The 27,659-nt window shown below is 44.8% G+C and overlaps 1 protein-coding gene across 5 annotated transcripts in view; it reads right to left on the minus strand.

Annotated features, from left to right (window-relative positions):
* GBF1 (golgi brefeldin A resistant guanine nucleotide exchange factor 1) overlaps positions 1-27,659 on the minus strand; it is a 167,906-nt gene that overhangs the window by 22,254 nt on the left and 117,993 nt on the right. For all 5 annotated transcript variants that reach the window (XM_078859624.1, XM_078859627.1, XM_078859626.1 and 2 more), the window contains 9 exons: positions 26,001-26,126; positions 22,110-22,192; positions 11,987-12,223; positions 9,728-9,821; positions 7,089-7,265; positions 6,206-6,270; positions 5,509-5,632; positions 4,765-4,836; positions 2,396-2,490 (listed from right to left, as the gene is read on the minus strand). In XM_078859624.1, the coding sequence (XP_078715750.1) occupies positions 2,396-2,490; positions 4,765-4,836; positions 5,509-5,632; positions 6,206-6,270; positions 7,089-7,265; positions 9,728-9,821; positions 11,987-12,223; positions 22,110-22,192; positions 26,001-26,126 (1,073 nt within the window). The remainder of the gene's footprint in view (positions 1-2,395; positions 2,491-4,764; positions 4,837-5,508; positions 5,633-6,205; positions 6,271-7,088; positions 7,266-9,727; positions 9,822-11,986; positions 12,224-22,109; positions 22,193-26,000; positions 26,127-27,659) is intronic.

A 27,659-nucleotide genomic window follows, 5' to 3' on the forward strand; every position in this document is an offset into this window, starting at 1 on the left:
AGAGTTTCCCGAGATGATGATGCTCATCATTTAGTGTCGCTGGAAATCGACGAGCTTGGTGCGTGACAATCTACTCCATTGAGCAGCACTCTGCCACTGAGTAGGAGATGGCGAGAGTTGAGGCAATTGCACCCCATGATGGACCAGCCAGCTTGTGAAGGAGGTTGTTGCGAGTCTCTTGACCTTTGCTGCCGTTTTCTTCAGATGTTCCAGAAAGCTCCGTGTCGCTGGCCTCCTTTCATTCGGAATCACGTTTAAACGGCAGAAACAGGAGCTGCCAAGGATGAGCAGCGATTAATAATTATTCCCCAATAGTACATTTTCCAACCTGATATTACAAACACGTCACCGAAACGTGAAAACGTTGACGCTCGTGTGCCCACGAAAGCGACGAGCGGCCTATCGTTACGAGTAACCCCACACCATCCGCAGGGGGATCACGGTGGGGGGGGGGGGGGGGGCACGGTGCCCCCTGTAATTCGAGCTAACTGTTTTGGAAGGATTACTTTGGAGGACACGGATAGGAACACGGACGAAGAGGGCCCCTCTCTTGGCCCATCGTCTGCCCGCTTCTAATCCCGGCCCTCCTCCCTCCTCCTCGCAAACAAATACGGTCGAGTCAGCAGCAATGGACGAGAGAGGAGAGAGAGGCAGCGGAGGGGAGCTGCGCTTTGATGTGGGTGTGTAATTACACGCTGGGCCCCCGCTTTACTTCTGCCACAATGCGCGCGTTGTTCGTGCCAACTTGGGAAGATTATTCAGGCCTCAAGGCTAAGGCCCACACACGCACACGGTCTTTTATTCCGCAAACGTGGGTTTCGGAATTGTTGTGCGCTAAGTACGTTTAGCCAAACTAATTCGCGGTGCTAAGACTGTGTATTCCTTTCTGCGTGTGCGTGTGGCTTCTAAGGGCTTTCTGTTGGGAGTTTACACGAGTACGGTTGGTAAAAAGGGCTGGTAAAAACAGTATGTTATTGCTGCAAAGTCTCCGCAGAAATCCACGCCTGAATTGGAGAAAGACAAAATAATTAAAATGCTATGTGAACTAACCGACAGAAGTAGCATATTAATATATCACGCCCGTAATTTTAATCATGAATTTTTTAATCTTCGCGCGGTGACTTAAACCTACTTTGATGTACTACGCACGCGTAAAGATTTCTAAGTGGTGCCTGAAGGTTTCAGTGAATGACAACAGTATCGCCTGCTCTGTCACTCGTAATAAAGTGGGCGATTTAGACACCGCTGAATCTGCCACACGTGTGTGTCGCCTTGCTTTTACTGGTTACGGACAGGCAGCACGTTTGTGTCGTACCGTCTGGAACACAAACCCGCTTTGTGCAGACAATTCTGTTTTAAGACCAGTAACCATGGCGCTTCAGCGCTGCGCCTTCAAGCCTTGATCCTCCGAATGACTTCACAGGGACATCTCTTACTTAGCTCTGCTTACAATAACAGAAAACAGATTAGCGTTGTTTGTCTTCACCTGACGGTTATTTTTTTGGTCCTTTATTATTTTTCCATTACCTCCGAGGATTCGAGGCCTCGGTGTTTTCTTTTACAATTCTCATAAAGTCCTCCCGCCTCGGCACGCCTGGAGGGCATTGCGAGGCGGGAAAAAGGGACTCTTTATTTTACTTAACGACCCAAGGAAGGCTGGCAGTGGCTTACAGAGCAGATTAAAATTACGCTGGATTTATAGAAAGGGGGCCCCGCACAGCTCGGAGAATGTCTTCGAGCTTGGGCCGTATGGAAATAAGCCATTATTTTTTCAGAAAATAGCAATTGCAGACCGCACTGTGTGCTCTTTCCACGCCTATCCAATGCACACACACTGCGCGGATAGAGCCAGCAAGGGCAGATGGAGCTGGCGAGGATGGATCAAGGAGGGGTGGGGGTAGAGCGGTATGGGCAGCATTGGGGGGAGAGAGTGCGCACTTGGTGCGTCACCCGGTGTGTGTCACCGCCGACAAGACTATGACCCACTGAATATGCTGGAAATTAAATCTCTGTTGAAAGCGGGCATTTGCAAGCAAAACTAAAACATTTAGTTCTTCGTGCGGTTTTCAAGCAAATTGAAAATCTTTAAGAAAACAAATATGCAGGGGAAAGAAAAATCTAACGAAAACCCACCGAGTACATTTTTCTCATCCTTTCTCTCGTGTTTTTTTTTTTAAACCAATACTAAAGATGACCCTGGCTTCAGCGGCTATTGAAGAACTGCCAAAACAAGGTGGTCGAGAGTGACTCCATTACACCGGCCGCGCTCACGCTTGCGCGCGTGCGTGTCGGCACACGCAATGCGCGCGAGACCGCCGTGAACGTCGAAGGCACAAAACGCGAGCGGCGGCGGCAGTGCGTCGCTGCTTTCCCCGACACACGACTGTGGACCCACTTGTTCTGCAGGATGATCTGCAGCAGCATCTCCAGGTAGAAGACGGCCGCCTCCTCGTCGTACCCCTCATCCTCCATCGACATGGACGACAGCGCCTGCGAAAGAAGAAGGAGGAGGGGGTGGCGAGACCAAGTCAAGACTAGCGCGGCCAACGGCAATGGCGCTTGGACGTCGCGAACACGGAGAGGACAGGAAATCTACAAGCTCGGGACAAGTCTCCCTGGGTTCTTTGTTCTCCCTTTGTCGAGTCGGCCGTTCTCAAATTAATTCGCTGATGGAGGGAAGCCGTTTGACTGAAATCGCAGAAGCGCCTAAAATGTGTCCGGAGTTTTGAAGGAACACACTCAATTGTGTTTCGCGAGTTGCACAAGGCAAGGGTTTAACGAGATCAAGGGTTTAAAGTCAATGAGCCGTACACTTATTGTTGAGGCTCATTATTACCACAAGGAAAAGCTGCTCAAATTAACTTTCTAATTACTGTTGTAACAAGAGTAACCAACAACACCTACAATTCACGGCTGCATCGGATTGCATTTGTCTAATAGGAATTACTCGTGATATTTGACAACCGCGTTATTTGCAAAACTACATTTCAGCAAATTAAAATGTTCAAAATATATACATATTTCTCCCCAAGACACGATGTATTGTGTTGAATGTTGAAATTTTTTTACATGTATTTTATTAGCTCAAAGTCATACGACATAAAACATTTAATTTAGCTCATGCTCTGAAAAATATATAACGCACTGCACGAACATTTGCTTAAAAAACTATATAATACCAAGAAAAAAAAAATCACAACTGCACAAGTGTGTCAAGACCCTTAAAACGACCATCAATGAGATAACACACAAACAATAAATAACTAAATATATTTTATTACATACGAATAACCTAAATACCTACCAAAACATGCACACGTACAATCTAAGGCAAAATGCAACGCTAGCTTTTTTAGGCTACACTCCGAACTGGGGTCAAGATGACAACCTTCCAAGTGGCCACCGGTCTAATTGCACCTCATCACGTCGTGCCGCATTGCACAACCCACGGCGCTCCCGTGGTGGCATTAGGTCACGGCTCTCCTTCCTGCTCGCACGCCGCGGCAACAACAATTACGAGCTCAACGAGCGGGGTGGGTGGGGGGGGCGGCCCGCTTTGAGACAGGCCCCTAAAATCCCAGCGCTAGACTCATGAATCATACGCGTCCCACTCCGAAGCCTGACCACATGAAGAAGAAGCGGGGCAGGCGGCGTGCCGAGCCGCCTCTTAGCGCGAGCTTTGTGCCGCGCTCGCGATTCCAAGCCCCGACAAGCTCGCCCGCCGGTGCGAGGCTTAAGTCGAAAAGCGCACGCTGCCCGCACGGGGCTGCGGACACGTTGCTGGAGACCTCGATGCAGGCAGGAGCCTCCAATGAAGTTAGATCAGCTGTTAAGAGTATTGGCCATGGGTGCATGTTAGTTATTTTTCCCCTTACCTATTTTCCCTCCCCATATATATGTATATATAGTAGTGTAGCGGTTAGCACATTGCACTACGAACCTGGCGACTCGAGTTCGATTCTCACTCACGGCCAACACCCAGTGACGATTATCTGAACCGGTCCTGGGCCTCCCCTAGGTCGACTCAGCCTCAAATGAGTACCTGGTGCGATGTATAAACATCGCCACTTGGGAGACAAAGGCGGCCGGGCGTGATGCTGGCCACCCACCTCCTTGTGTGTTGTGCCGGCCTTCATAGGTGCTACTCGCTAGCAGCACTTGACCCAACAGTCTGTTCAGGCTATGGAGGATATTTTTTTCTCTCACACACAATTTATACCGGATGTCGCAGAAAATTGTGACGGCCGTGAAATTGCAATTGACACGGGACACTCGGCTTTCGGATGGCTCAATGGAAATAATCCAGCGACGCGTGGATTGTGAATGCTGGATTAGAGCACCGTGTCGCAGCCAACAGAGGGAGCAAGCCGTTTGCGTGTCTCTAATTCTAAGCAAGAGAAAGCAGCTTCTCATCCTCTCCGTCGCAGCCTGCGATGGCCCAGGGCACAGGCTGCAATCCTATAATAGCACGTTAATCTCACACGTGAATTCATTAGTCTGCTGTGCAATTTACCCTCAACATCCAATAAGTGTTAGGTAGCGTGTGGTGCTGTAAAGCATGCTTTTAAGATTAAAAAGGAATAAACGGACCTTCACGAAGACAAATACATACACGTCATGTCATCGGAAAGTGGTGTTAGGATTATGAAAGGTTTGCTACGTCTTTACCATAATTTTAGTGTCAATTTCGTTTCAACAAATATGACCAAGATGTTTTTGAAACCGTGAGCTTTCCCTTTCTATCGAAGCCATAGAGAAACTGACCTTCATCAACTCCTGCAGAGATTCCAGCCGCAGGAAGCGAGACTCTGTCAGCAGCTGCTCCGGGTGACATTCCTGATAACCAGAGCAGTGGAATTATTTTCAATAAAAATATGGTTACGCAGGCACTCAAGCAATCATTTGGGCAAGCATGCCTACAAGCGCTCTCAAATACGGTATCATCTTCAATCATCACAGCAAAATCCCTCTTATTCGCCGAGTCCCTCTTAATGCCGCAAAACAATAATCCGCGCGTCTAATCTTCCTGTGATATGCGCTTTCCCACAAATAAGAATTGCTCAGAAGCATTGGCAAATTCATCCGATTATCCGTGTTTATCCGTGGATAACTGCACAGATACCGGGGGAATGCCAAATGCGGACCAACAGGATTCGCCAAAAATCGTTCCACACAGCACCCAGGATGCGAGACGTTTCACTGGAGACGCGGCCGCCAATAAACGTTTAACGGTGGACGTTTATATTCTTAGGTTTTTTCGGTAAAGTCACGTAGGTCAAAAATTTAAATTAATAAAAGTAAAATAAAAATAAAATAAAAATCACGACGTTTCGGAGGCAACACAAGCTTCCGTCTTCAGGTGGAACCGTCACAGCACGATTGCTGTATCAAGTAAGAGAAATTCCAAGAAAACCGGCCTTGTATATATGCTGGTTGAGGGTGGGAGGTGGACGTTTAGCCTAAACGTGTCTGCGACGTGGTGGATGATGTAACGCTGCCGGACCCCACCTCTATGCACTTCATGGCGATCTTCTTGAATTCTTGGTCCTCAGCCGAAGGTCCCCTCTGGCCGGACTGTTCGGGCCCGCTGAGCGTCAGCCAGTTCACAAAGCTGAACATGGTCGAGTCAGAACTGCAAGGGGCCACACGACGCGTAAAAGCCGCTCAGTCAAAGTCGCACGAAGCAGCAATGTAACGGTCAAAAATTGTACTTTACTGTTTATTTTTAAAACTTTAAAACTCGTTTAAACCTGCGCGTTGTTTATACCTTTTAAAGGGTTGGTAGAGGTGTCATCGTATGCCACGTTATGAAGAGTAACAAAAATAAAGCTGTTAAAATGTAAATATTTTTGAAAAGGCAGATGAGCAGACATTCAATTTCTTGCTCGTGCGACTGCTGGCCAAATCGCCTCTTAAAAAGGTAGCCGTAGCGAGCCGTGCCTGAGGGTATTTGGAACAAGTAAGGCTTAATTTACGGGGTGCAGGAGAAGAGTTGTACATCTCCAGTCAAGCGGAGAACAGGTTAAATTTCGATTTAAAGCTTTCGTGACTGCAGGGATTCATCTTCTTGGTTCTTTCGGTAAAGTCACGTAGAAGGGAAATAATAAAATAATGCTTAATTTTTTTTCTTTTATTATTTCCCTTCTACGTGACTTTACCGAAAGAACCAAGAAGAGAAAATCAGGTTTACGAGCATCTCTCTTACCGCTGGGATGGACTCTCTTCGCGGAGGATGGAGATTCTGCCGTTGGGGTCCACAAAGTCCTCCACCTGCCACGAGACAGGCCACGTTTAACGACGACTCGTCAATTATCCAGGACTCGGCTGAATTGATGAAATTCAATTGACGCAAAAGGCCACCTTGACACCTGCAAAAACAACTTCAACAACGCACATATCTGGTTTAATTTCACATTTGCCAGGTGGGCACGATACACAGGTAAACTGTTCCAGTGTGCCGATTAACTTTGAGCATGCCCAGGGAAAGAAGAGGGCGGTTAATGAATCTGAACACCCGAATAAAATTGATATTTTACGAACTCATTATTAGGGATAGGCTAGGCCAAATCTCGCCTTCTCCATTATCATTTAATGTTGCTGTCAGGGGTGTAACGTGTCACTCGTCTCACAATTAAAAAACTCTTGATCAAATTTGGAATCAAGAATGCATTTATTTATTAACGCAATGGTCAATATAGTAGCCTCAATTGGCGAGAAGGTGGCCATGGGGAGGGGTTGCATGAACCCCTTACATACATATATTAGTTTAAAAACAATGCTTCTTCAACGCAAGCAGCGTGATCTGGAGTCTTAATACTTAATTGATTAATCAATGCATTGTTACCCCAAGCCCCCCCCCCCCCGCCCTCTCCTTCTTGGTTTCCCCCCATAGTTGCTATCCAGCGTTGTGAATGGTGTGTCATGAATAACACGGTGATGACGCCGATCCTGAGTGCGGTATGTGGTTGTGCTCAGACCACACTAAAACGTCCGAGGCATCTGCACAAAAGGGATATTGCCTTTCGAGCACGTGCAAAAACATGCAAATCCACGCAACACGTGAACACACACACGCAAGGGGCACGCACCTCCACCATGGACTTGGGCAGCAGCTTGGCTCGGAAGATCTGCAGCATCGAGTCCATGATGTTTTTCCAGCCCTCCCTCAGGATGTCTCCGTGCCGGTGTGCCAGGTTAAACACCGTCTTGGCAGACAGCTGGGCCTTCGGGTTACTTCCAAACATCACCGGCAAGTTATCCACGGACTGCTCGCGCCAGACAATCGGAAGCAGCAAAAAAAATAAAGAAACGGTGGCGCGGTTAGTGGTTACCGCAGGACGGCACTTGCCGCACACGGTTCTCTCTTCGGCGATACCGGCCACTCCGGCACAATGTCCGCTCGCACACGCAGCCCTCTGCTCATCATCGCACATTTGGCCTCATTACTTTATTTTTTATTATTTATTGAGGTACTGTGTGTTGGCATGGTGTGGTCTGGGATTATGTTGGCTGTTGTTTTTTTCCCAAGCTTGGGAAATTGGTGTACTTATGCAATTTGAACTTCAAGTATTTTTAGTGATTTGGTTACTTTTCCTATACTTTGCATTCCTGATATTTTTTTTGCAATGTTTGTTTTTAGTAACTTTCTGACCCGCCCCTACTGAATTGCTTTTCTTTAGAAATGCTTAGTTTGTTGTTCTTCCCCCACACTTCGGATTAGCATGGTTGGCTACGTATGTGTGCGAAACAAGGTTCAACATACATACACGTTGGACGTCTGTGAAAGAGCTTCACAGCTCATCAGATTTCTCCAGGATAAATAAAAGATTCCAATTTCCCGTGGCCAATTAAGCTGTTGCGCTATTAGGCTTGGATCACGTACGCTTGGGATGGACGAACCACCCGTGGGGTCACGTCGCGAGGGGCAGTGGGGCAGTGCAGCCAAATCCATTGTTGTACAGCACTTCTACGCTTCCACATCAATGCTACCTGCCTTCCCACCTTCACCGACCTACGCTGACCAGTGTGGTGACGTCGAGTCAAATGACCCCCCCCCACTACCCATAAAGGGCGAAGGAACGCCTCCTCCTCATCCAGCAGTGGATTGGCAGAAGGGCAGTATGTGAACAATAATAAACAATTGATTCTTACAAACACAACCTTCAAGCATTTATCGTGAGTGTGGAAACCAAAATTAGTTGATGCATTGTTGAATGTCAGTTACTCGTGAACGTCTCAAACATGTAACTAAATTAAAGTGTATGTTCATTGTAAAACTTCAAGCTTGCATTGTTTTACAATGCTATGCTCATACCTATTAACAAACACAGTACATGGCATAGGAAGTAGACTCAGATTACGTTTGCAAGCAATGTAAGATTCAAGCCTAACTATTTACCAAATGTATGACAAGTTCAGGAAAAAAACCTTTTGAAGCAAGTGCATTGAAAAAACTATTTTCTTGTACTTTTGTCTGTTCTATGCCATGCATCTCCTAGTGACAATGAAATGCTGTGGGCTGGTGGTTTAAAGTCATATTTCCGAGAGTATCAAAATATGTAACTTATCTCAGGTTGCAAGTGATAAGACAGTGTTTTTGTGTTTAGTTTGTTGTCCTTCCCCTGCACCTCCGATTAGCACGGTCGGCTACGTACAGTGGTGAAAGTTCAACATACATGCATACATATTGTGTTGTCATCAGCGTTAATATGATGCATGTTTTCAAAATGACACATGACATCCATGGATGGACACGATAACATTAAAATAGAAACTATTTACGATTTTTTTTTACGAGGTAAGGTCCACTGAGCTATATAGCTTTTTTTCAGAAGCGACATGCCCACAAATGATAACTCAACAAAAAGTGGCTTATTATGTGGAAATCTATAGCAGCCAAATACTCTAAAAACATGCTTCTAAATGTGGAGGGAAAAGCCGGAGGACCTGAAGAAAAAAAAACAAAAACACACGACTTCCTGAACACCAGGCGAGGGAATTAACATCTCACCAAAAGCACTGTGACAACCCGCAAGGAGAAGTTCATATTCTTGGTTCTCTCGGTAAAGTCACGTAGAAGGGAAATAATAAAATAATAAAAATATAAAACAATAAAATATAAAACAATTCTCACAATAATATGTGATAATTTTATTGTTTTATATTTTTATAATTTTATTATTTTCCTTCTACGTGACTTTACCGAAAGAACCAAGAATAGGAATCCCTGCAGTCACCAAAGCTTTAAATCAAAGGAGAAGTTCATTAACACGCCCGAGTTATTTTTTTGCCGGGACTTGGTCATCCCTTCTCGACCGCCCACGTCTCTCTGCGTCTCTCCTCGCACCGACACCTCCGTTCCCCGCTCCCACCAGCCCCCCCCACCCCCCCGAGCTAACAATCATTTGTAACGGTCAGCGTTATCTAAATGCTCACGATGCTGGATCCGTCCCAGCTGGATTCCTGCTGACTTTACCAGCGACTCCGAGATGGGATAAACACTACATGGAATGCTGGATATACTGGTGTGCATTATTAAAAAAGGAAGAAAAATATTACTGAAGCAAAAACGATCCAAAAATATTAGACACAACAACACGACATTATTATTTTTATGGATTCCTTCTCTTGCCGATTTTTTTTACACTATCGCAATGTACAACTTTTGAAAAATCTATGACATTTTTTGTAAAAGAATAAGAAAGGCTTTGAAGTCTTTATTACTTACCTCATTGCTGAGCATGGTGAACTTGCAGAGGGAGATGATGAGATTATCAAAGACGTCACTCAAGCCGTAGTAGGCAGAAATCATCGCACACTTCCTGCGAGACAAAAAAGGAGTGCATCCCACACGTTCCATATTTCCAAAAGGATTTTTGGCATTTCTTTTCAGCGAAAAATGGACGGCTTGATTTTTTTGTTATTGCGGCTATAGGTAGAGTAATCTCACAAAAAAAACGTGCGCTACATCAAACACTCCTCTGATGGGCTTGCTTAAAATCTCCCTGCTTATTTGACATACACAGATAATAACAATGCCATTTGTATCTCTAGGAAAGACTCACAGTCTTAAGACTCTCTTTTTTATGATGGCCCTTCATTAGAATAGTTGGAGAATGACATTAATCTGAAGAAGTCCAAGTAGCTGGTGGAAACCCACGAATTTCTGGGAGTGATCACAATCAGAATATTTATTTAGACTGGAGGAATCCGATGAGCTATGAAGCTCTTTTTCACAGATGTCCAGTAAGGGTGAGTCAGCCAGTTACAACAACAAACAATGCAAAAAAGGGGAGTGCCAAAGAGAGAAAAGGTGAGCAAGTCACATTAAAGATAAAGCATACAAGTACAGATTGCATAAACTCCACAAAGATAGATTTAAGCATCCATTGCTGTACTGTGATCTCCCAAGCACCACGCAGACCTTGGGAGGCAAGCACCATGGACATGATCAACACACGGTATACAAGGCATCTAATAAGCTTTTGACAAGTGGACGCCAATGACCATGAACCACCCGTAATGCATCCGACCTCATCAAGCCTTGGAAGCTAAGCAGAGTGAAGCATGGACAGCACGACCACCATGCATCACATGTGTAGTGGTGATACGCGCTGGGTGTATATGTCGTGTGCCAGCGCGTATGTACGGGTGTGTGTGTGGTGACGCGCGCTGACGGGGAGGAGCAGGCGTCAGTGCGCGGGTGGGGGTAGTGCTGCTGATTGGCTGTGTGCCGGTGACGCGCCCAGAGGGAGTGATCGGGTAGCAGCGCGGTGTGATTGGTCGGGGAGTGGAAACACGCGCTGAGCGGAACCGGATCGTAGGGATAGCGCGTGGGGATTGGGTAACTGAGGAGCGGTGCCGACGTTGAGGTCCGCATCCGCTCCGTCTCCCGGGAAGAAGAGGTATATAAGGTGATGCACAGAGGAGCAGGGGGCAGAAGTGGAACCATCTAAGAATGAAGACGAAGGTGCAGAGATAGAGCCCGGAGAGGAGAGTAATGGAGAGTAGAGGAGAGTAAGGTATAAGTGTGTAGCCAGCGAGAGAGAACGGTCTACACGAGCCGAGTAATGTATAGTGTGTAGCCAGCGAGAGAGAACGGTCTACACGAGCTGAGTAATGTATAGTGTGTAGCCAGCGAGAGAGAACGGTCTACACGAGCTGAGTAATGTATAGTGTGTAGCCAGCGAGAGAGAACGGTCTACACGAGCTGAGTGATGTATAGTGTGTAGCCAGCGAGAGAGAACGGTCTACACGAGCCGAGTATGCATACGGTGTAGCCAGAGAGAGAGGAAGGTCTACACGAGCCGAGTATGCATACGGTGTAGCCAGAGAGAGAGATGCAAAGTCTACACGAGGCGAGTGGAGAGTGTAGCAGAGGCGCAGAGTCTACACGAGGCGAGAGAAGAGTGTAGCCGAGGCGCGGAGTCTACACGAGGCACAGAGAGCCAGCAGCACAGAATCCAGAGAGTCAAGAGAAGCGTAGGGTGAAGAAGAAGAGGTCACGAGTTGTACCGTTGTATGGTGACCGCATTGTGAAGAAGAGAGGCCACGCGTTGTATTGTTACAAGTCAAGATTTAATAAAAGAAGTGTGTTCCCGTCAAGGAGTTTCCTGCCGTCATTTTCCAATACTTCACATGTATGATATGCCACCGCAGGGTTAAATTGTCAGCAGAGGGCAGTGCAGCAAATTACATCGTCCTTTCAATACCATGCTCCTATCTTTGAAAATTTGCTTTATAAGCTCATCGGATTCCTCCAGTATAAATAAATATTCGGATTCTATGCTCCCCGCCTTCAGCAACCCGCACGGACCAGCATGGAAAAGTATGGTGAAATAACCCCCCCGACACGCATGGCATTGGGAGGCCCTCACCCAGCACTGGATTTACAAAAGGGGCCGTACAAGTACACGACACGTGGACAGGAGGAGGGCAGGTGTCGGGCAAGCATGTGGGCGAGCGGGCGAGCGGGGCAAGGCGGCACCTGAAGCCGGAGATGGCCTTCTGGATGATGGTCTCGTCGGTGCTTTTGTCGAACACGAAGGACAGGGCGGCGATGGTGGGCCCCCAGCTCATGGTGAAGAGGTCCAGGTGGTAGGCGCCGCCGGGCACGTGCAGGAATAGGCCCTCCTGAGACACGCCGCGGTGCAGCAGGAGGTTCCACATGTAGTTGTCGCGCACGAGGCCCGTGTGCTCCTCCGGCATCACGATCTCGTCGTTCCTGCAAGCGGTGTTAATTCGATATCAGTAATGAAAACATCCACAAATGGAGAGATTTTTTTCAAAATATATATTTCATCAACGATCAGTGACGATCAGTGGACATAAATCATCAAGGATGACAGTTACTGATTGCCCACCAAACACGACGATGGCGAGACGAATTAACGAGCCTCAATGGAGACACAGACTAAGATAATGTTATAATACTTAGGACTAGAGTGCACCGAAGTAGACCGAAAATGGTAAATGGATGTACATGCACATCCAGAGATTACCGAGTTCACCAACTAGCTGATATTGGGTGCCCTTAACATCCACATTAAAAATGTGACTGCTCAAGTCACCTAGACTAAGAGAACGATTCATTGCAATCCAAAGACCTAAGATGGGACTAAAATTCTGCAGGTTGCCGTCGACAAAGCTGGTTCGGTGACCAAAGATAAAAACCGCTGAATAAATTAAACGTTGCCTGCAAAATCACGGCGTGGCACACGCGGGCACGCCGGCCCGGCATACGCGAAGGCGGTCCAGGGGCACGCGGAGACCGACACGCAAAGCAAACCAACGGCTTCACTCCGCCTCTCAACAATGGCTCTGCCAGCTGCTCACTCCCAAACTATTCCCGTGCAATTCCGTTTACCGTTGATATAAAAACGACGCGTGGATTCAAAAAAATCCGTCTTCTGGATTGGTTATTCTTACATAAATAACCTCCCCGACCGGCCGGCTTGGAGATGCCTTCTCATCCAGCAGTGGATTGACAAAAGGGCTCTCTCCATGTCGTGTGGGTCGTAGGGTGTTATTTACCATACTTCACCAGACCGGTTAGTACAAATTGGTGGTAAGAAGCATAGACAGGGGAGCATAGATGTGGAGTGCAACAACAGACATTGCTGCAGCCGTTTGCTGCCCACAATGTAGCCTGTAGTCCATCACACCTGGTATGCACTGTGGTCGCCCATCAAAGCACTATCCAGGCTGCCCGCTGCTTAGTGTTCGAGTTTTGACGAGATCAGGATAATCGGGCTGATTTGGTCATAGGCTGATTACCGGATGGCATGCTTTCTTATTTCAGGCTGTGCCCAATGTGTCATGATTAATAAAAATGAATGAAATACTCGTGTGTTAATATTTGCAACGGGATTTATATTTGCAACAATTACAGTGCATGCCTCCAACAAAAACAACGTGATGCAATGGCAGTATTTCTAAAGGAAATAGGTTATAGTTATATTTGTGCGCAGACGAAATGTGCAAGTAATAAGCCTAAATTACGCGGGGTGTATAAACATTTTGTCGAACATTATGAACCTCTGCCTAATTTTTAAAGATTGAGATTGTTTTTTTTTATATCAAAAAGTTATTAATTTTAACATTAAAGTACAGTTATAATGGGTGTGTGTATTTGCGTAAGACGGACGCCATAAAGAGAGTACAAAGTTTTGTTTATACTTCTGAAAGTCTAAAGATTTAATGTTTTTTCTTGGATAAAAAAGTAAATCCCTTCTTGAAGGATAAGTTTGTGCAGGATTAACAAACTAACACCTGAGCAATAAACATTTCCCTCCAAAAAACGCAATCTGTCAAAAACCTTGTTCGGGCAAACAAGACTTCACAAAAGTTTTAATCCTCTAACAAGTGTTTCGGATACCTTGATAATTCCTTCTAATTCCAGGAATAACAGATTTGCCTGATAACAATTGTCAGGGGAGGCCTTCCGTGCAACCGGTAACAACACAGGGCCCGTGACGGAGCAGAGACCACCACACTCTGGTATCGCTGGACCGTGCCCCTTCAGCAATTATCTGCTCCGAATGGGCCACCAAAAGCCAAGCGCTGATAACAGGAGACAGCGTGTAGCAGTCACTGGAGGTGGCACACTTTTTTTGCTGGGTGGGGTGGGGGCAAAGAGCCATCTCTACGCTCTTACGGTCCCTATCGGCCCAACGAAGTCGCCAAGCCTGCTGGAGAGGAAAGAGCAGCGACGTTGGCGTGGAGAGAGAGCCGCTGAAAAGGCCACTTCTGTGCTAAACGCGAGCTGAACGTCGTGACGCATCCCACAAGTGTCGCTGAGCGCCGGTCAATTCCAACTAACGCAGATTAGATTTTTGGCACCAGTCGCAGTGGGCGGGATCAGTATGAGCCGGTCCTAACAGAGACAAATTAGGCGCAGAACGATGACCCTTCAGAGGTCAGACGATCCATATTCTTTATCTTTAACGCCATGTCAAATGGCTTTGCTTCCCGGGGTCACTCAAAGGACAACAGCCGCATAGGCTTGTTTGATTAGCGCACGCCAATACTTCACAGAAACCAGTGCTACCCTCCATGTGACATTCAAAGACTTCCTCCCTTAAAAAAACACAACTATTGGAAGGAAAGTATTTTAATGACAAGAATCTTACTCGTAAGCGCCGCATAATGTAAGACTGTCACCTAAACTAGAATAGGGTATAAAGCGGTTAAACTAGTGAAACTAGAGACCAAAGTTCAATTCCCGGCCCTGGCTAACATAAGTGGCGGGTTAAATCAGAACCGGTCCTCGGGCAATTCGCCCGATGATGCTGGATGCAATTACCAGCGAAACGTCGTACTCAAATTGTAAATGTTGTGGTTTCACGCTTCAACACACCGGTGGGCTAAAGCAGTGAACTATTTGTCTTTTGTCAACGTGACACTTTTTTTACTGATTGGCCGTGTCGGGTGGTGGAGGGTTACGACACATTTATAAATAACGCGATCTAAACCCAAAAATCGTTGATTATGAAGCTGTAGCGTGTTATACTTTTTTTATTCTTCACCCAAACAGTACTAATAAGTTTGTTAAGAGTCACTTATTTGAAGGAATGTCTCCCTTGAACAAAGTACTTGTTCATAATAGAGGTTTTTGTTGGGTTAGATCGCACAAATATCTAAATGTGTCGTCAAAACCCGCCACCACCCGACATAGTACGAGTGACAAATTGGTATGTTCTGTCTACGTGGCAACCCTTACTAGTTGGCTGTGTCGGGTGATATTGGTCACGAGAGCCTACCTGTTAAAAGGCACTTATTGCCTGTTGGCTAGTACCAGTTAAAAAAGAAAAGGTAATTTGTCTGTAATAAAACTTCTAATCAGCAACAGGTTACATTAATTTAACACTACACACGCCAATAAATTGAATTCCATTATATTATATGTAGCAAACATAAAAAGAATGATATTACAAACAACAGAGAACATTATTTAGATTACAACAAAAATACAAAGCATAATTAACACAAGGCACATTCTACAATACACTAAGAATATAACTTTCAAAGTTAGCTGAAATTAAAAAAACTACATACTTTCCATTCAAAATTCTGCACATATGAAAAATTGCCAAAATAAAAACACGTAAAAAAACACACACCGCTTGAACTTTTCAGTTCAAAAGGAAAAATAAAATAAAAAGTGAATCGACTTACTGCACGCATGTATGCTTCTTATCAAGTTTTAATAAAAAGTGCTCTATTTCACATCGGTGAGATTATCCCTCGGCTGATCCGCGACGGCGCGAGGCAATGATCCCCTCTCCCGTGCTCGCCCTGGGACATCCTGTGCCTCTCCGTGAACTCGGAAAGAAAGCAAGCCTCCTGCCAACGGTGCGGCTGCGTCGGCGGCCAGCGACGCAACGACTCCACGCTCGGAGCGCCTCCTGCAGCCAACGAGCCCAGGCAAGCCTCCAAGCGAGCCCAGGCTGCCCCCGCACGGCTCTCCCCCCACAGCCCTCAGACTGAGCGGGCCAGGGCTAGACCCGCAACGGCTCTCCCCACAGCCCACACCGGCGACGCTCGCTCCAAGACGCTAGTGGTTTCTCTCCAAAGTGCACGGCTGCGCTAGGCGCAGAAACCGTTATTTATAGCAAAGCGTGCGAATAAAGCGGCCATCACATTATTTTTTTCTACTTGTCCAACTGATTATTAGTGTGTAAATCCTTGATTTAAAATCTTACATGACATAGAGATTGATTATATATTGCTTAAAATAAACATATACATATTACCTTCTGCAGATAGATAACTATGTAAATTAAATTGCTTTAAAGTGTAATTAAATCTGCCGAAAATTTTAATTAATTTGAGGTCAAGAGAAGTCTTTCAAATCGATGATATTTTCCAAAAACTCAGCAGGAAAAAGAGAGAGAAAAAAACAACATCAAACCGGAATCTCAAAAATAAACGGCGTCCGTTGTGGGTTAATGCCAGCCGTCTGGCTGCAAACGCCTGACATGCGAAAGTGTTTTAAGTGCCGAAAGCGCTGCTGTTGATTTTCTAGGATTCCTGCTAAAGCACCCGCGCTTACTGTCCACCTGACCAAGCCGGCCGGCTTCGGCACCAACAACCGTGGCTCTGTGCTCAAGCGCGGGCAAAGAAAAGCGACCGCCATGTGGATCTCGTTTGGTTTCTTTACACTCGGCTGAAGTGTCTTAAGATACTAAATGAATTATTGCCCTTTGAGGGATTCACCATTTCGTTTATTTTTATATATATATACGATCAATACGCTGGACGTTCAAGAATAACACATGCTGGCTGGCCAGCCAGGTCTTCTCTCTGAAAAGGACATTCACACAGTTTGGGATGGGCACTCTCACCTGGTTCCGAAAGAGTTTTTTTCATTTATTCGCGTTCATCGAATATCTCCGCGGTGCGTCGTAGAATCCTTACATCCACATCGGCAGAACTCACTCTCACATAGTGAAACTGATACATTAAAAAAAACCTGCTTTGCTATCTCGCTTCATACGGGCCCACCCCATATAGCCCCCCGCCGCAAGGACGACACATTACGCGCACGCGAATTTCCCTCAAAGCCACCTCCAAAACCCTTACTTTTCTTTAAAATACGCAACATCATTGCGAACAAGGGCATCGGCAATATAAAATCCCACCGAAATCACTTTCACCCCCTCAAACCATTGGAACGATGGGGCTTGTCAAGGACATCGTTTATCACGCCAATTAATCTTCATGCCAGATTATAGCTAGCCAGTGCGTGTTGACCTAACTTTGGATTAAAAGCTTGCCCCAACTCAGCCCCCTGCTCTCAACTGTGTGCACAGGATGGAAGATTCCTGTGCAGGGCGACCACTACCGCTGCTCTTATAATGCACAGAGAGAAAAAAAAATCAATATAAACACCGATTTGCCGGCACTGAGATGACTATATGTTGTAGCAAATTTCCTAGCCGAGTCATGCAAAAGTCTTAACTGATTTGCAAGTGATTCGAGTTAAGCCCAGTGCTAAACCCTGTTCCTATAACATTTTGTCAAACGGGTTTAACGTTCTGAAGGGCCACATCAACGTTTTAAACATCGCCGGTGATTCCCATTGCAGTGGACACGTCTTGCTTGGATACATTTGACCACTTTAAACGAATGATGTAAATAACAAGAACAAACACCAATGGGGTTTTCCACAAAAAATATATAATTGAAGTGTTTTTAAAACACTGCTGGAAAGGCCGTAGCAGTGTGTTTTAATCAATCTTTTTCAGAGCCGTCTTTTCACCACTGTAAACAATCTTCAAAGCCTGCAATAACGAGAAACACGGCAATAGTACAGAACTAAAAGTAAATAAACAGCTGCAGCCATATTTATATTTGAACAAATACGCATCTCACAAATGAATACTCAACAACCCCGGTTATATTTGTTTGATTTTCCTTTCCAGCCTTTGCCAAAACCAACGGGGGTGCAGCAGCGTAGACTGCTGGGCGACTGGCCACAGCAAGGGGATCTGCTGTGCTGATAAACTGTGTGACCCTGCAGTGCACAGGCAGAGCCATCACCCGCACCCACACGTCTGGCCAACAACCCCGTGGCAGACGCCACAGGTCACAATAAACGCAGGAATCTCAATTGCCTTAATAATGCTTGCACCCGCAAGCTTGCCGACAGGCACATGGAAGAAACAAAGAATAAGAAACAAAGAGTTTGCGTTTAGCCTGAACGGACCTTTTGGGGTTGCTGTTGTTTGCGAGCTCCTATTGAGCCCGCTGTAGAATAGGTGCTACGGCCAAAGTACATTACAGAAATTTAGGCTGAGCTGATCTACTGGCGGCTCAGACCGGACTGCATTAAACAATTGCCATTGCTGTGCAAGGCCGGGCATCAACCTTGTGTGGCTGAAACCACTAAACAAATACCATGTCAATACAATTACAAAGGTACTGCTATCCATTTAAAAGGCCGGAGATGATTAACGCTGTGTTAAACAAGCATTTAAAAGCCAAGAATCTTCACAGGCTTACAAGGCAAAGCTTTGCAAATATATCTGATGTAAACACGACCAATTGTTCAGAGAAGACTGGCACACAATGACAATTTGCACACCTGATTAATAGTTAATGAGAAGCTTTTAGAAAGTGGGGCATGCAAAATAAAAAAAGGTTAAAAAACATGCGGTTACATCATGGCAAAAGTCCGGACAGCCCCCAACAACTCCTGGACAACCAATGACGAGCCTCGCCCACACTTTAAACATCAACCACCCAATCGTACATTTCCTTGCCACAATCTGTGAAAGGTAGGGGGAGTGGTTTATGAAGTAAGGGACCAACAAAGGAACGTTTATCAGAAGCCTGGCAATGATGCATGTCCCATATAAATAAACCAGCCCAAACACTGCGCGAGTAGGGTTTAACCCCACAATGTGGACTTGTACCTTGGATTATTTACGATCTGGAGCTCACAGCAGCGAATGAATGACTCTCACAACACTAATAATTGGGGTTTTCCCCTTTTTTTCTGGCAACAAAACTGAAACCTTTTTACAAGGATTCATACTCTTAGGTTTTTTCGGTAAAGTCACGTAGGTAAAAATACATAATAAAAATAATAATAGAAATAAAAGTATAAAATTATAAAATTTATTTTTTACCTACGTGACTTTACCGAAAAACCTAAGAGTATGAATCCTTGCAGTCACGAAAGATTCAAAACTAGAACAAGGATTCATGTCTGCATTAAGCACAATACTTGCAGTCAAAATGCAAACAAAAAACACACTATGATAATATATTGGCATTGACCTTGAAACTGATTGGTCCACACCAGGGACGGCTTTCTTTTGAGCCTCGACCCAATTGGTGCTCGACCAGAGGACGCCAAAAGGCGTACAGCACTGTAATGTTATGAAGGTGGTACACACTGGCCTGTTCTTCCAGATGAAGACTGTGAAGGCGATTTTAAAGAAACGTTAGACCCCTTCGGAAATACATTCCTGTGTTACGAGATGGAGATGGGATTCCATTTAAGGGACACCGGTAAATGCACATTGTGTGCCAAAGCACCCGAGAATCACTGCACTATCCCAACTGCTCAGTGTCACACCTTCAGCATGCAATTACAACCCCCTCATGAAGCTTTGAGAGCTGAATGGAGTTCAAAAGAACTCACAAACAAACACCTTGTGAAAGGCCCAACGCAGAAGATCCCCATGGTCCACCCTAAATTGCACAAACCATGCCAGATGTGGATACCTGATGCACAAATAGAAAATTAAAAACTGTCCAGTGTGCCACTGTGGTAACTCAGAACAGACCAATACAACGTATAATGACGCAACGCACGATCCACAAACACGAAAGAGACACCATGGGGCGAGGACACACTCCCTGCTCCTGAAACGATTATCTGGCCTGACCACCTGAATGTGACATTGCAAGTTGTCGCTCTGCATCTACATCAAGCTGTACGACAGCAAGAAGTGTCACACCAACACCTAACTGCTGTGGGACTGCAGTGCAATTACCAAGCATGCACACACAGATGCATATCTTTAAGTGCTCCACGTGGAGTTGTCACAGGAGCCACCAGACTTGGAAGACGTGCGCGCACTACGGGCTAATCGTAATCACTCTGTTGTCTCGCCCAACAGTCAGCATAGAGCTACGTCCGCTAACGAGGGGCGTGAAGCACTCAGCAGAGCCGAGATTACAATTCACGCATCCACCCCTATATATGTAGTTACATCGCTACGTGTCGCAATGTGCGCGAATACAAATTGTACGGAATTCAACGAGCCTAGTGTCGATTTGCTGAGAGTAAGATATCTTTGCAGGGGTCTCTAACGACCTCCTGAACCAATATAATTTCAGCAAGACTCTGAAAGTCAAAAATGTTCCAATGCTTAGCAAAACAATATCTACCACCAACTTAGGGATGAAGAATAATAATGCCACGTGCCTCACACAACATGCAAAATAACACTGAAGAATGGCAATTTCCAGAAATGTTGTAATACTATTTTTCTCAATAAACGCTTTGGCGGTTTAAGCGCTACGTGGTGTTGGTTTGCAGAATTCCATTTATGCTCCACATGTCAGCAAAAAGCTCGCTTTCAAATGTTTTACGTTGAAGCGTAACGGGAAAAGTCGTGGCCAAACAATCTGCAAAAGTGCAGCCGTAAAAGTGTCTCTTGCAAACAAGCTATATTTACCGTCGCGCAATCAGCAAGTTGTTGAAATTAAATAATGATTATCATAGAGTTCTGGGTGAATGTGACAATCCTTTGAGAGGCGGACAATGAAAAATCCAAGGGACAATTTGGTAAATTGAGCATTTGCGCCAAGAAACAAAACACGATACGGGTCAGCATGGATTGCTTCTGACTTCAGAGGCAATTTCATTATGGGGTTTTTTTTTTTCAATTTGCTGCATTGGGGTTATGTTGCGAGCCGAACCGCCCTGCAACGAGAAAAACAACTGTACGGGGACTGACAGCTGCTTGGCTGGATATAGTGCAGACAATTAGGATAGGACAGGCTGGATGCAGAGAAAAGGGGAAATGATGACAAGGACGTTTATTATAATATGGTTTGTGACAATGATGGCTATAATTATGCATTATAATGTACGTTGAACTTCTTTCGTCATCCGTACGTAGCCAACCGTTGCTTATCGTAGGTGCGGGGGAAGGACAACAAACTAAACAAGAAGCAGATCTAAAGAAATTAGCTTTCAATCTAGATGTAAAAGTGCATAGCGCCCATACGACACTTTTATTAATTGGCTGTGTCGGGTGGAGGAGGGTTTACGACACATTTTTACACGATGACCTAACCCAAAAGAAACCAATTACGAATTATAACATTGGTAACGAAAGCCTACATAAAATAATAAAAAACACCGAGAATTAGCGTTAAACCTCTCAGACCGACAGCAACTCTTTCTCCACGCAAACAGATGCACTCTCGAAAAGCTGAAGCAGAGGACATTTTCCGAGCAATAAACAAAATGTAAAAACCCACCGTTATAAGCATCGTTAGTAAAAATAAATAAATAAAATCTTCCCGCAGAAAAGGGTTCATTTATATTACTGAACATTAATGCAAGACAAATCAAGGCAGGAGTCAGAATTGGGAAATTTGTGGTGCATAAACTTGAATCTTTCATTACGTCTCTCTAACATAGCATGCATATGATGTGATGTATACAACACAAGAGGGTTTAATTTATGAGTTTCTAAAATGTTAGGTGTGCAGCTTATAAATCACTCACTTTGCGTTCTCTCACCCACCAGAGCCGTATAAAAACACAGCATTGCTCTATAAATAGTGGGGTCCAGAAGAATTAACAAAAATTCATTTACGTCTGCTTGTGTTTTGCTTCAGCCAAAGCTCCGTTTTTTTTACTGGCCACCATGAAAAGGGTGCTGCAATTATCTTACATTTTTGCACATGAAAAAAAGACGAGTTTTTAAACACAAAACTAAGTGCTCTATTAGATATTATTAGGATTTGCGTTGATAGGACTTATTACATAAATACATTTACGATACATTTAAATCTCAGGTTGACATGCGGTTCGTGTGAATGTCAGGCAAGGCATAAGCAAAATAAACGTTTCCCAGTACCTGATGGCATTGTATATTTCTTCCAGCATGTCTTGCTCAAAGTCTTTAGACCCATTAACTCCTTTTAGGTTCTTCTTAAATTCCTGTCAATGAGAGGCACACAAAACAAGAAATATTTAAAGAAAAATACTCAGGCCAAGTTGCCAGCAGTACAAATTATTTCCGGATAAAAAGAACAATACTAAATGTTAACTGAGCACCTTAAAGCTACACAAGTTCTCATTTTATAGTGAGTACTGGTTTGTTCTTGGAGAGACGTTCATCTAGCAGCGGATTGAACTTGTCTTATGATGAGTTGTCACATAAAAAACACCGAAATACATTCATGAGTGGGGGTTATCGTAGCTTAATTAACTTTCGAATGGTCATGGAGGTCAGTGTTATCACATCTGTCATAAAAAAGCCACATTTAAAAATAGTTGCCGTGATGTTTATTTCCCTTATTACTGCATTTTCTAGGCTATTGCTCCACATCTCGTACAATGAACCAACTACAGCTTGCATCATGTATTAACACAGAAAGTACAGAAATAATCCCATCCATACCGACAAAATTGTTATTTTCCACCACCATCTCACACACCCAATGGCGTTTGACAATAAACTTGCTGTTCTTGGTGAACTCTCTCATACACCAACTCTTTAAATGTACAATAAAAAGATCTTTCCTAAAGGGTGTAACACTGTGTGGTACCTGCTTACTCACAAAGGCAGAAAACAATTGAGACACCCTCTTTTAATTAGTCATCTTGTTTGCACATAAGCACACTCACTGCATATTACAAACAAACTAACACATTTACGCAGCACAAGCTGAAAGGATGGTCTTACTAAATCTCCCTGGACAAACTGACTAACAATGGTTGAGATGGAAGGGGGGGGGGGAATGTCAAACTTTTTTATGATAATTTTTGTTGCACCCATCAAATTCATCAGCTGATAAACTTGTGACCTGCTCACAAGCTGTAGGCAGATAGGCAATGCCACCCACAACACAGAAACAGGGGCCACACATGCTTTCGCTCAGCTGTCTCGTCTGACATGCATTCGCAAAAAAAAGCCCTCCGGCTGCTTTTAACGCGACTGCCAAATGTCACCTACTGCCGGGGCAGGCCATGGGACCTTGGCACTGGGCTGCAGAGACCAGGGCCCTGCTCGGATGCTGCTGCACTCACACTCATTCACACTCCGGTGGGTAGTGGAGATGTAAACGTCGAGTTGAGTGCCCCCTGTGCGATTGGGTTCAGTGGCTGGGTGGGTTGGGGGGGTGGGTTGGATTGAGTGGGTGGATTGAGTGGGTGGATTTGGTGGGTGGGTTGGTTGGGTGGGTTGGCTGGGTGGCTGGGTGGGTGGAGTGAGTGGATTGGCTGGGTAGGTTGGGTGGGTTGAGTGGGTGGGTTGGCTGGGTGGCTGGGTGGGTAGAGTGAGTGGGTTGGCTGGGTAGGTTGGATGGGTGGGTGGGTGGGTTGGCTGGGTGGCTGGGTGGGTTGGCTGGGGAGGTTGGGTGTGTTGAGTGGGTGGGTTGAGTGGTGGGTTGGGTGGTGGCTTGGCTGGGTGGCTGGAGTGGGTAGGTTGGGTGGGCGAGCTGTGGGAACTCTCTCGTTTCCACGCGATGAAGCAAGATTACCACTTGACCCTCCTGTCTTTCTCACTGGCTTCTGCTCTCTTGGGCTGAAGTAAAATACTGAGTGAATGTAGCCTTGAAAGGGAATCCTGATAATCCAAGTGGTGCAAAAAAAATTATGCCTGCAAGAGTCCCGCCCTCTACATCAAACACACTGAATCAAGGAGCACAATGGTTTCCAACCAAGGTAACAAAAATCACAGCCTATCTCTAATCGCCCAACAGCACTCTGGGATTGATCCGGATTTAGCAGGTAAGGCCTATTACGGTCTGAAAACACGCGCCACTTGCATTATTTTTTTGGTAAACTTGGAATAAGTTGAAAACGGACCATATGGAAACATAATTTAATTTTGCATAGACTCCTTTCAGATTACATTAGCATTTCTTTACGCGCAACTAATTTAAATAAACACACAAGTAGAAAAAAAGCGGACATACGTAAATAATGGGGTGCTCTGAGATGTGGTAAAAAAAAAGGAAAGCCATGACACGTTGTTGAATTGCTCAAGGTGACAGTTTAATCTGTCACGTGGTGTTTACTGACCATAAAGTTGTTTTTTAAATTTGGCTACACTTTACACAGCTCATCCAGCAGCCTCACCAAGTGGCGAGGATTAATCTTAATGAGGTGGGGGCCCTCTCACCGTCAGATTGCAGCGGTGGCTTTTGCCCACTCTTTTTTTATCAATAGCTACCTGTTAACGATTCATTGAACAAACAGCCTTTAATGCTTGCAAGCCTGGACTGCCGTCAAGTTGACAATTTTTTACGTGTCAATTGTAGTCGCTGGCTACAGTGCAACGCACGACAAGCCACGCTTGCGTCCCTGGATGGTGGCTCGACTGTCGAGCGAGTGGACGGTTGTGAGTTCATATCCCGGGATCCCTCCGAGATCAATAACAAAAAAACAAGGATCACTTTGTGGGGGAAGAGAGCTAACATTGTTCCATGCCAAGCCTCGCCCACCACCGTCACAGGAATGTGGAATTCCCATCACTGGCTCAGGTCTGAAAAGTGGATGAGCACGGCCTCAATACCCATTTGAGCAGGAAATCAGTTTTACGTCTTCTGTAATGCAAGGCACTTAAGAGAAGTGTTTACAACTATGCATGTATTTTGTTTAGTCGATGGATCTTTCTTTTTGTTATATGTTGTAATAACTTTTTCAATAATGAAGGTATTAATAATTGTTACCTTTCTTTAGCTCCAATTATAACTTGCTCATGTAAAATTATAAGTGATGTATTGGGGTGTGTTTAAAGCAAGCTGTGTCCCTTTATAAATTACGAGAAAGGGAAAAAAAAGGCTGAGCTAGCAAAAACATAAATAATAAATTAAATTTAGTACCCCTCTTACTGTTACAACATAAACACCGAAATGCATTAACGCAATAATCAATCATAAGAATGCATTTTCACACACAAAACATTCTGTAGGTGGACAGTTCTAATAACATTGCTGGGCTGATCGGTTAAACTAGAAACTAGACCAGGCCTGAGTAAAACAATGTTTATCTAGCAGAGCCCAAAAAAAAATACGAAAAAAAAGAGAAAACATATGCTACGGAGTCCTGTTAAGTTTCTATAGTAAATATGTTTTTTCATGAAAAGAGAGAGCTGGCATAACATTTATCAATGGCACGAGATGTTTAATGTTCGTGGGTTTGGTGCAGGTGGTACAAAGGAAGCCACGGCATCAATCAAAGTCTCGGGGATGGAAGGATAAACACTGACGCAAATACATCAGCCCTTAACTGATGATGTGCCGCTCTAGAATTAACAGATGTATTTTGGGATAAATCAGATACTGCCAAGCCCATACTTTGTCTCCATGCACTGTACAATGGGAACCATCAAACAATCATCCACACATGTGCAATATCAACAGGAAGTTCTTTTGTAAAATCTTAAATAGACACACTCAACCATAGCCACCACCAAATTCTGTTGGCGAGCATCGATTAAGACCAGCGCGACCAACAACACACACACACAGCTTCCCGTACCGCCCCTGCAGTGATGTCAGTCGCACCAGCACACCGAGTGCTCATTAGATTGAGTGGAACTAATGGGAGGTCCACGCTAAGTTCGGACACCAATCACCACACCGTAGTGGACAGAGAAAGCACTGGTTACTGGGATAAGGGTACAAATGCTACTTATCACTGCTCCACGCTCTGCACTGCACAAAAGTTAACACACAAGGTGTAAGTGAAATTTGACAGACTAAAGAGTAAACACAGAAAAAAACCAATGTGGCCTTACCTCCAGAGTCATGGGCACATTCTGCTTGCGGACGTTGTGGTTGTGCTGGTCAGTGTTGAGCATGATAACCGCGTAGGCCAGGGCAAAACACGCGTCGTTGTTCACAAACGGGCTCCCATTCATCACCTGCAAAGGCATACGCGCACGTCTTGTCAAAGTGTACACTCCGCTGCCCTTGCTTGCACAGTGAACACAGGCAGTGATGATGGGCGGCAATCAGCCGAGTCACCGTGGCTTAATATTGGCTGTGTGGAGTACACCGACAACCCTTTCATCAATCCACCGTTGGAGAAGCGACTTCCCATGTCGTACACGTTCCATGGGGTAATTCGGCAATACTTTACCTCGTTGGTTTGTGCAGGCTGGTGGAGGTGGGGAGCATTAATGTGGAAGCATAGATCGGAATAAAATTATGGATCTTGCTGTACTGCCCTCTGCTGCCAAACCACGTAGCCTCGTAGTAGCCTATAACAACCTGCTGGGCGGTTGCCCGTACCTAACATTTAAAAAAATATTTTACCAGGTAAGGCCCACTGAGCTGTATAGATCTTTTTCAGAAGCGACCTGGCCACAAATGATAGCTCAATTAAGTTGCTCATCATGTGGAAATGTATCGTGGCCAAATATCTCTTACATGCATGTTTCTAAATGTGGAGGGGAAAAACCAGACTTGGAGAAAAATCACATGACCACGGGGAGAACATGCAAACTCCAAAAAACTTGCTTAGCTTCCGAGATGCGAGACTACATAGATACCAGGTGATTTGGCCATAGGTGGCTATGTAGTAGAATTTTATAATTTGCAGTGTATCAGTCAATTTAATCATCACCATCTTCCTTATGCTAAGGAAGGCTTGATGCATGCTCAGATTAGGCCTGATGCACGTTCAGCATAATGTTTCTGGGTCCCAACTGATTTAAAAACTGTGGGTTATATATCCAAATAAAGGCATAGTGAATAAAAAAAACGGTGAACTTTAAATACTTTTCACGATTTACAATTCTACGAATACATTTTTTATTTTATTATAAAACCCAATTTTCTGCCAAGCCGTGTCCTTGGTAAGAACCTTGCAGAAAACCATGCAGTATTATATTTCCATTAAAAGTGAACGTAAAAAGGTTTACTGAACTTAATGGACGTGAAATTAATCCGCGTATTCTTTAAAATATCATCGACTGTCAAGCAGAGATTAAATTCATAATGGATAGCATAGCCTCGCCGGATACGATCTCCAGCTTGAAGATTTTTTTTATACTGCGAGTCAAAACAAAAGCCATCCTGTGCATTAAAAGGCATCTTGAAATTGTCTTATATCAGCACACACAAACCAGTCCCTGTTATAAGAATATTATTACTTCCAAGGCGACCTACACATGTAAAGTGGATTTTTTCACAGAACACTTGTTATTTCTCCGATCTAAAACTCTAGCAAACCCAATTAGCAAACGTTTCTTTGTAGATATGTACCTGAGTGTCCCTGGCTGTGTGAAACTAGTTTTACTAATTAAAGAGTTTAACACGTAGGCTTTCGCGACCAATGTTATTCATAATCAACGTTTTTGGGTTTAGATCGCGTTATTTATAAATGTGTCGTAACCCTCCACCACCCGACACGGCCAATCAGTAAAAATGTGTCACGTTGACAAAAGACAAAT

This window comes from Lampetra fluviatilis, chromosome 9 (genome assembly GCF_964198595.1).
Source record: "Lampetra fluviatilis chromosome 9, kcLamFluv1.1, whole genome shotgun sequence".
NCBI lineage: Eukaryota > Metazoa > Chordata > Hyperoartia > Petromyzontiformes > Petromyzontidae > Lampetra > Lampetra fluviatilis.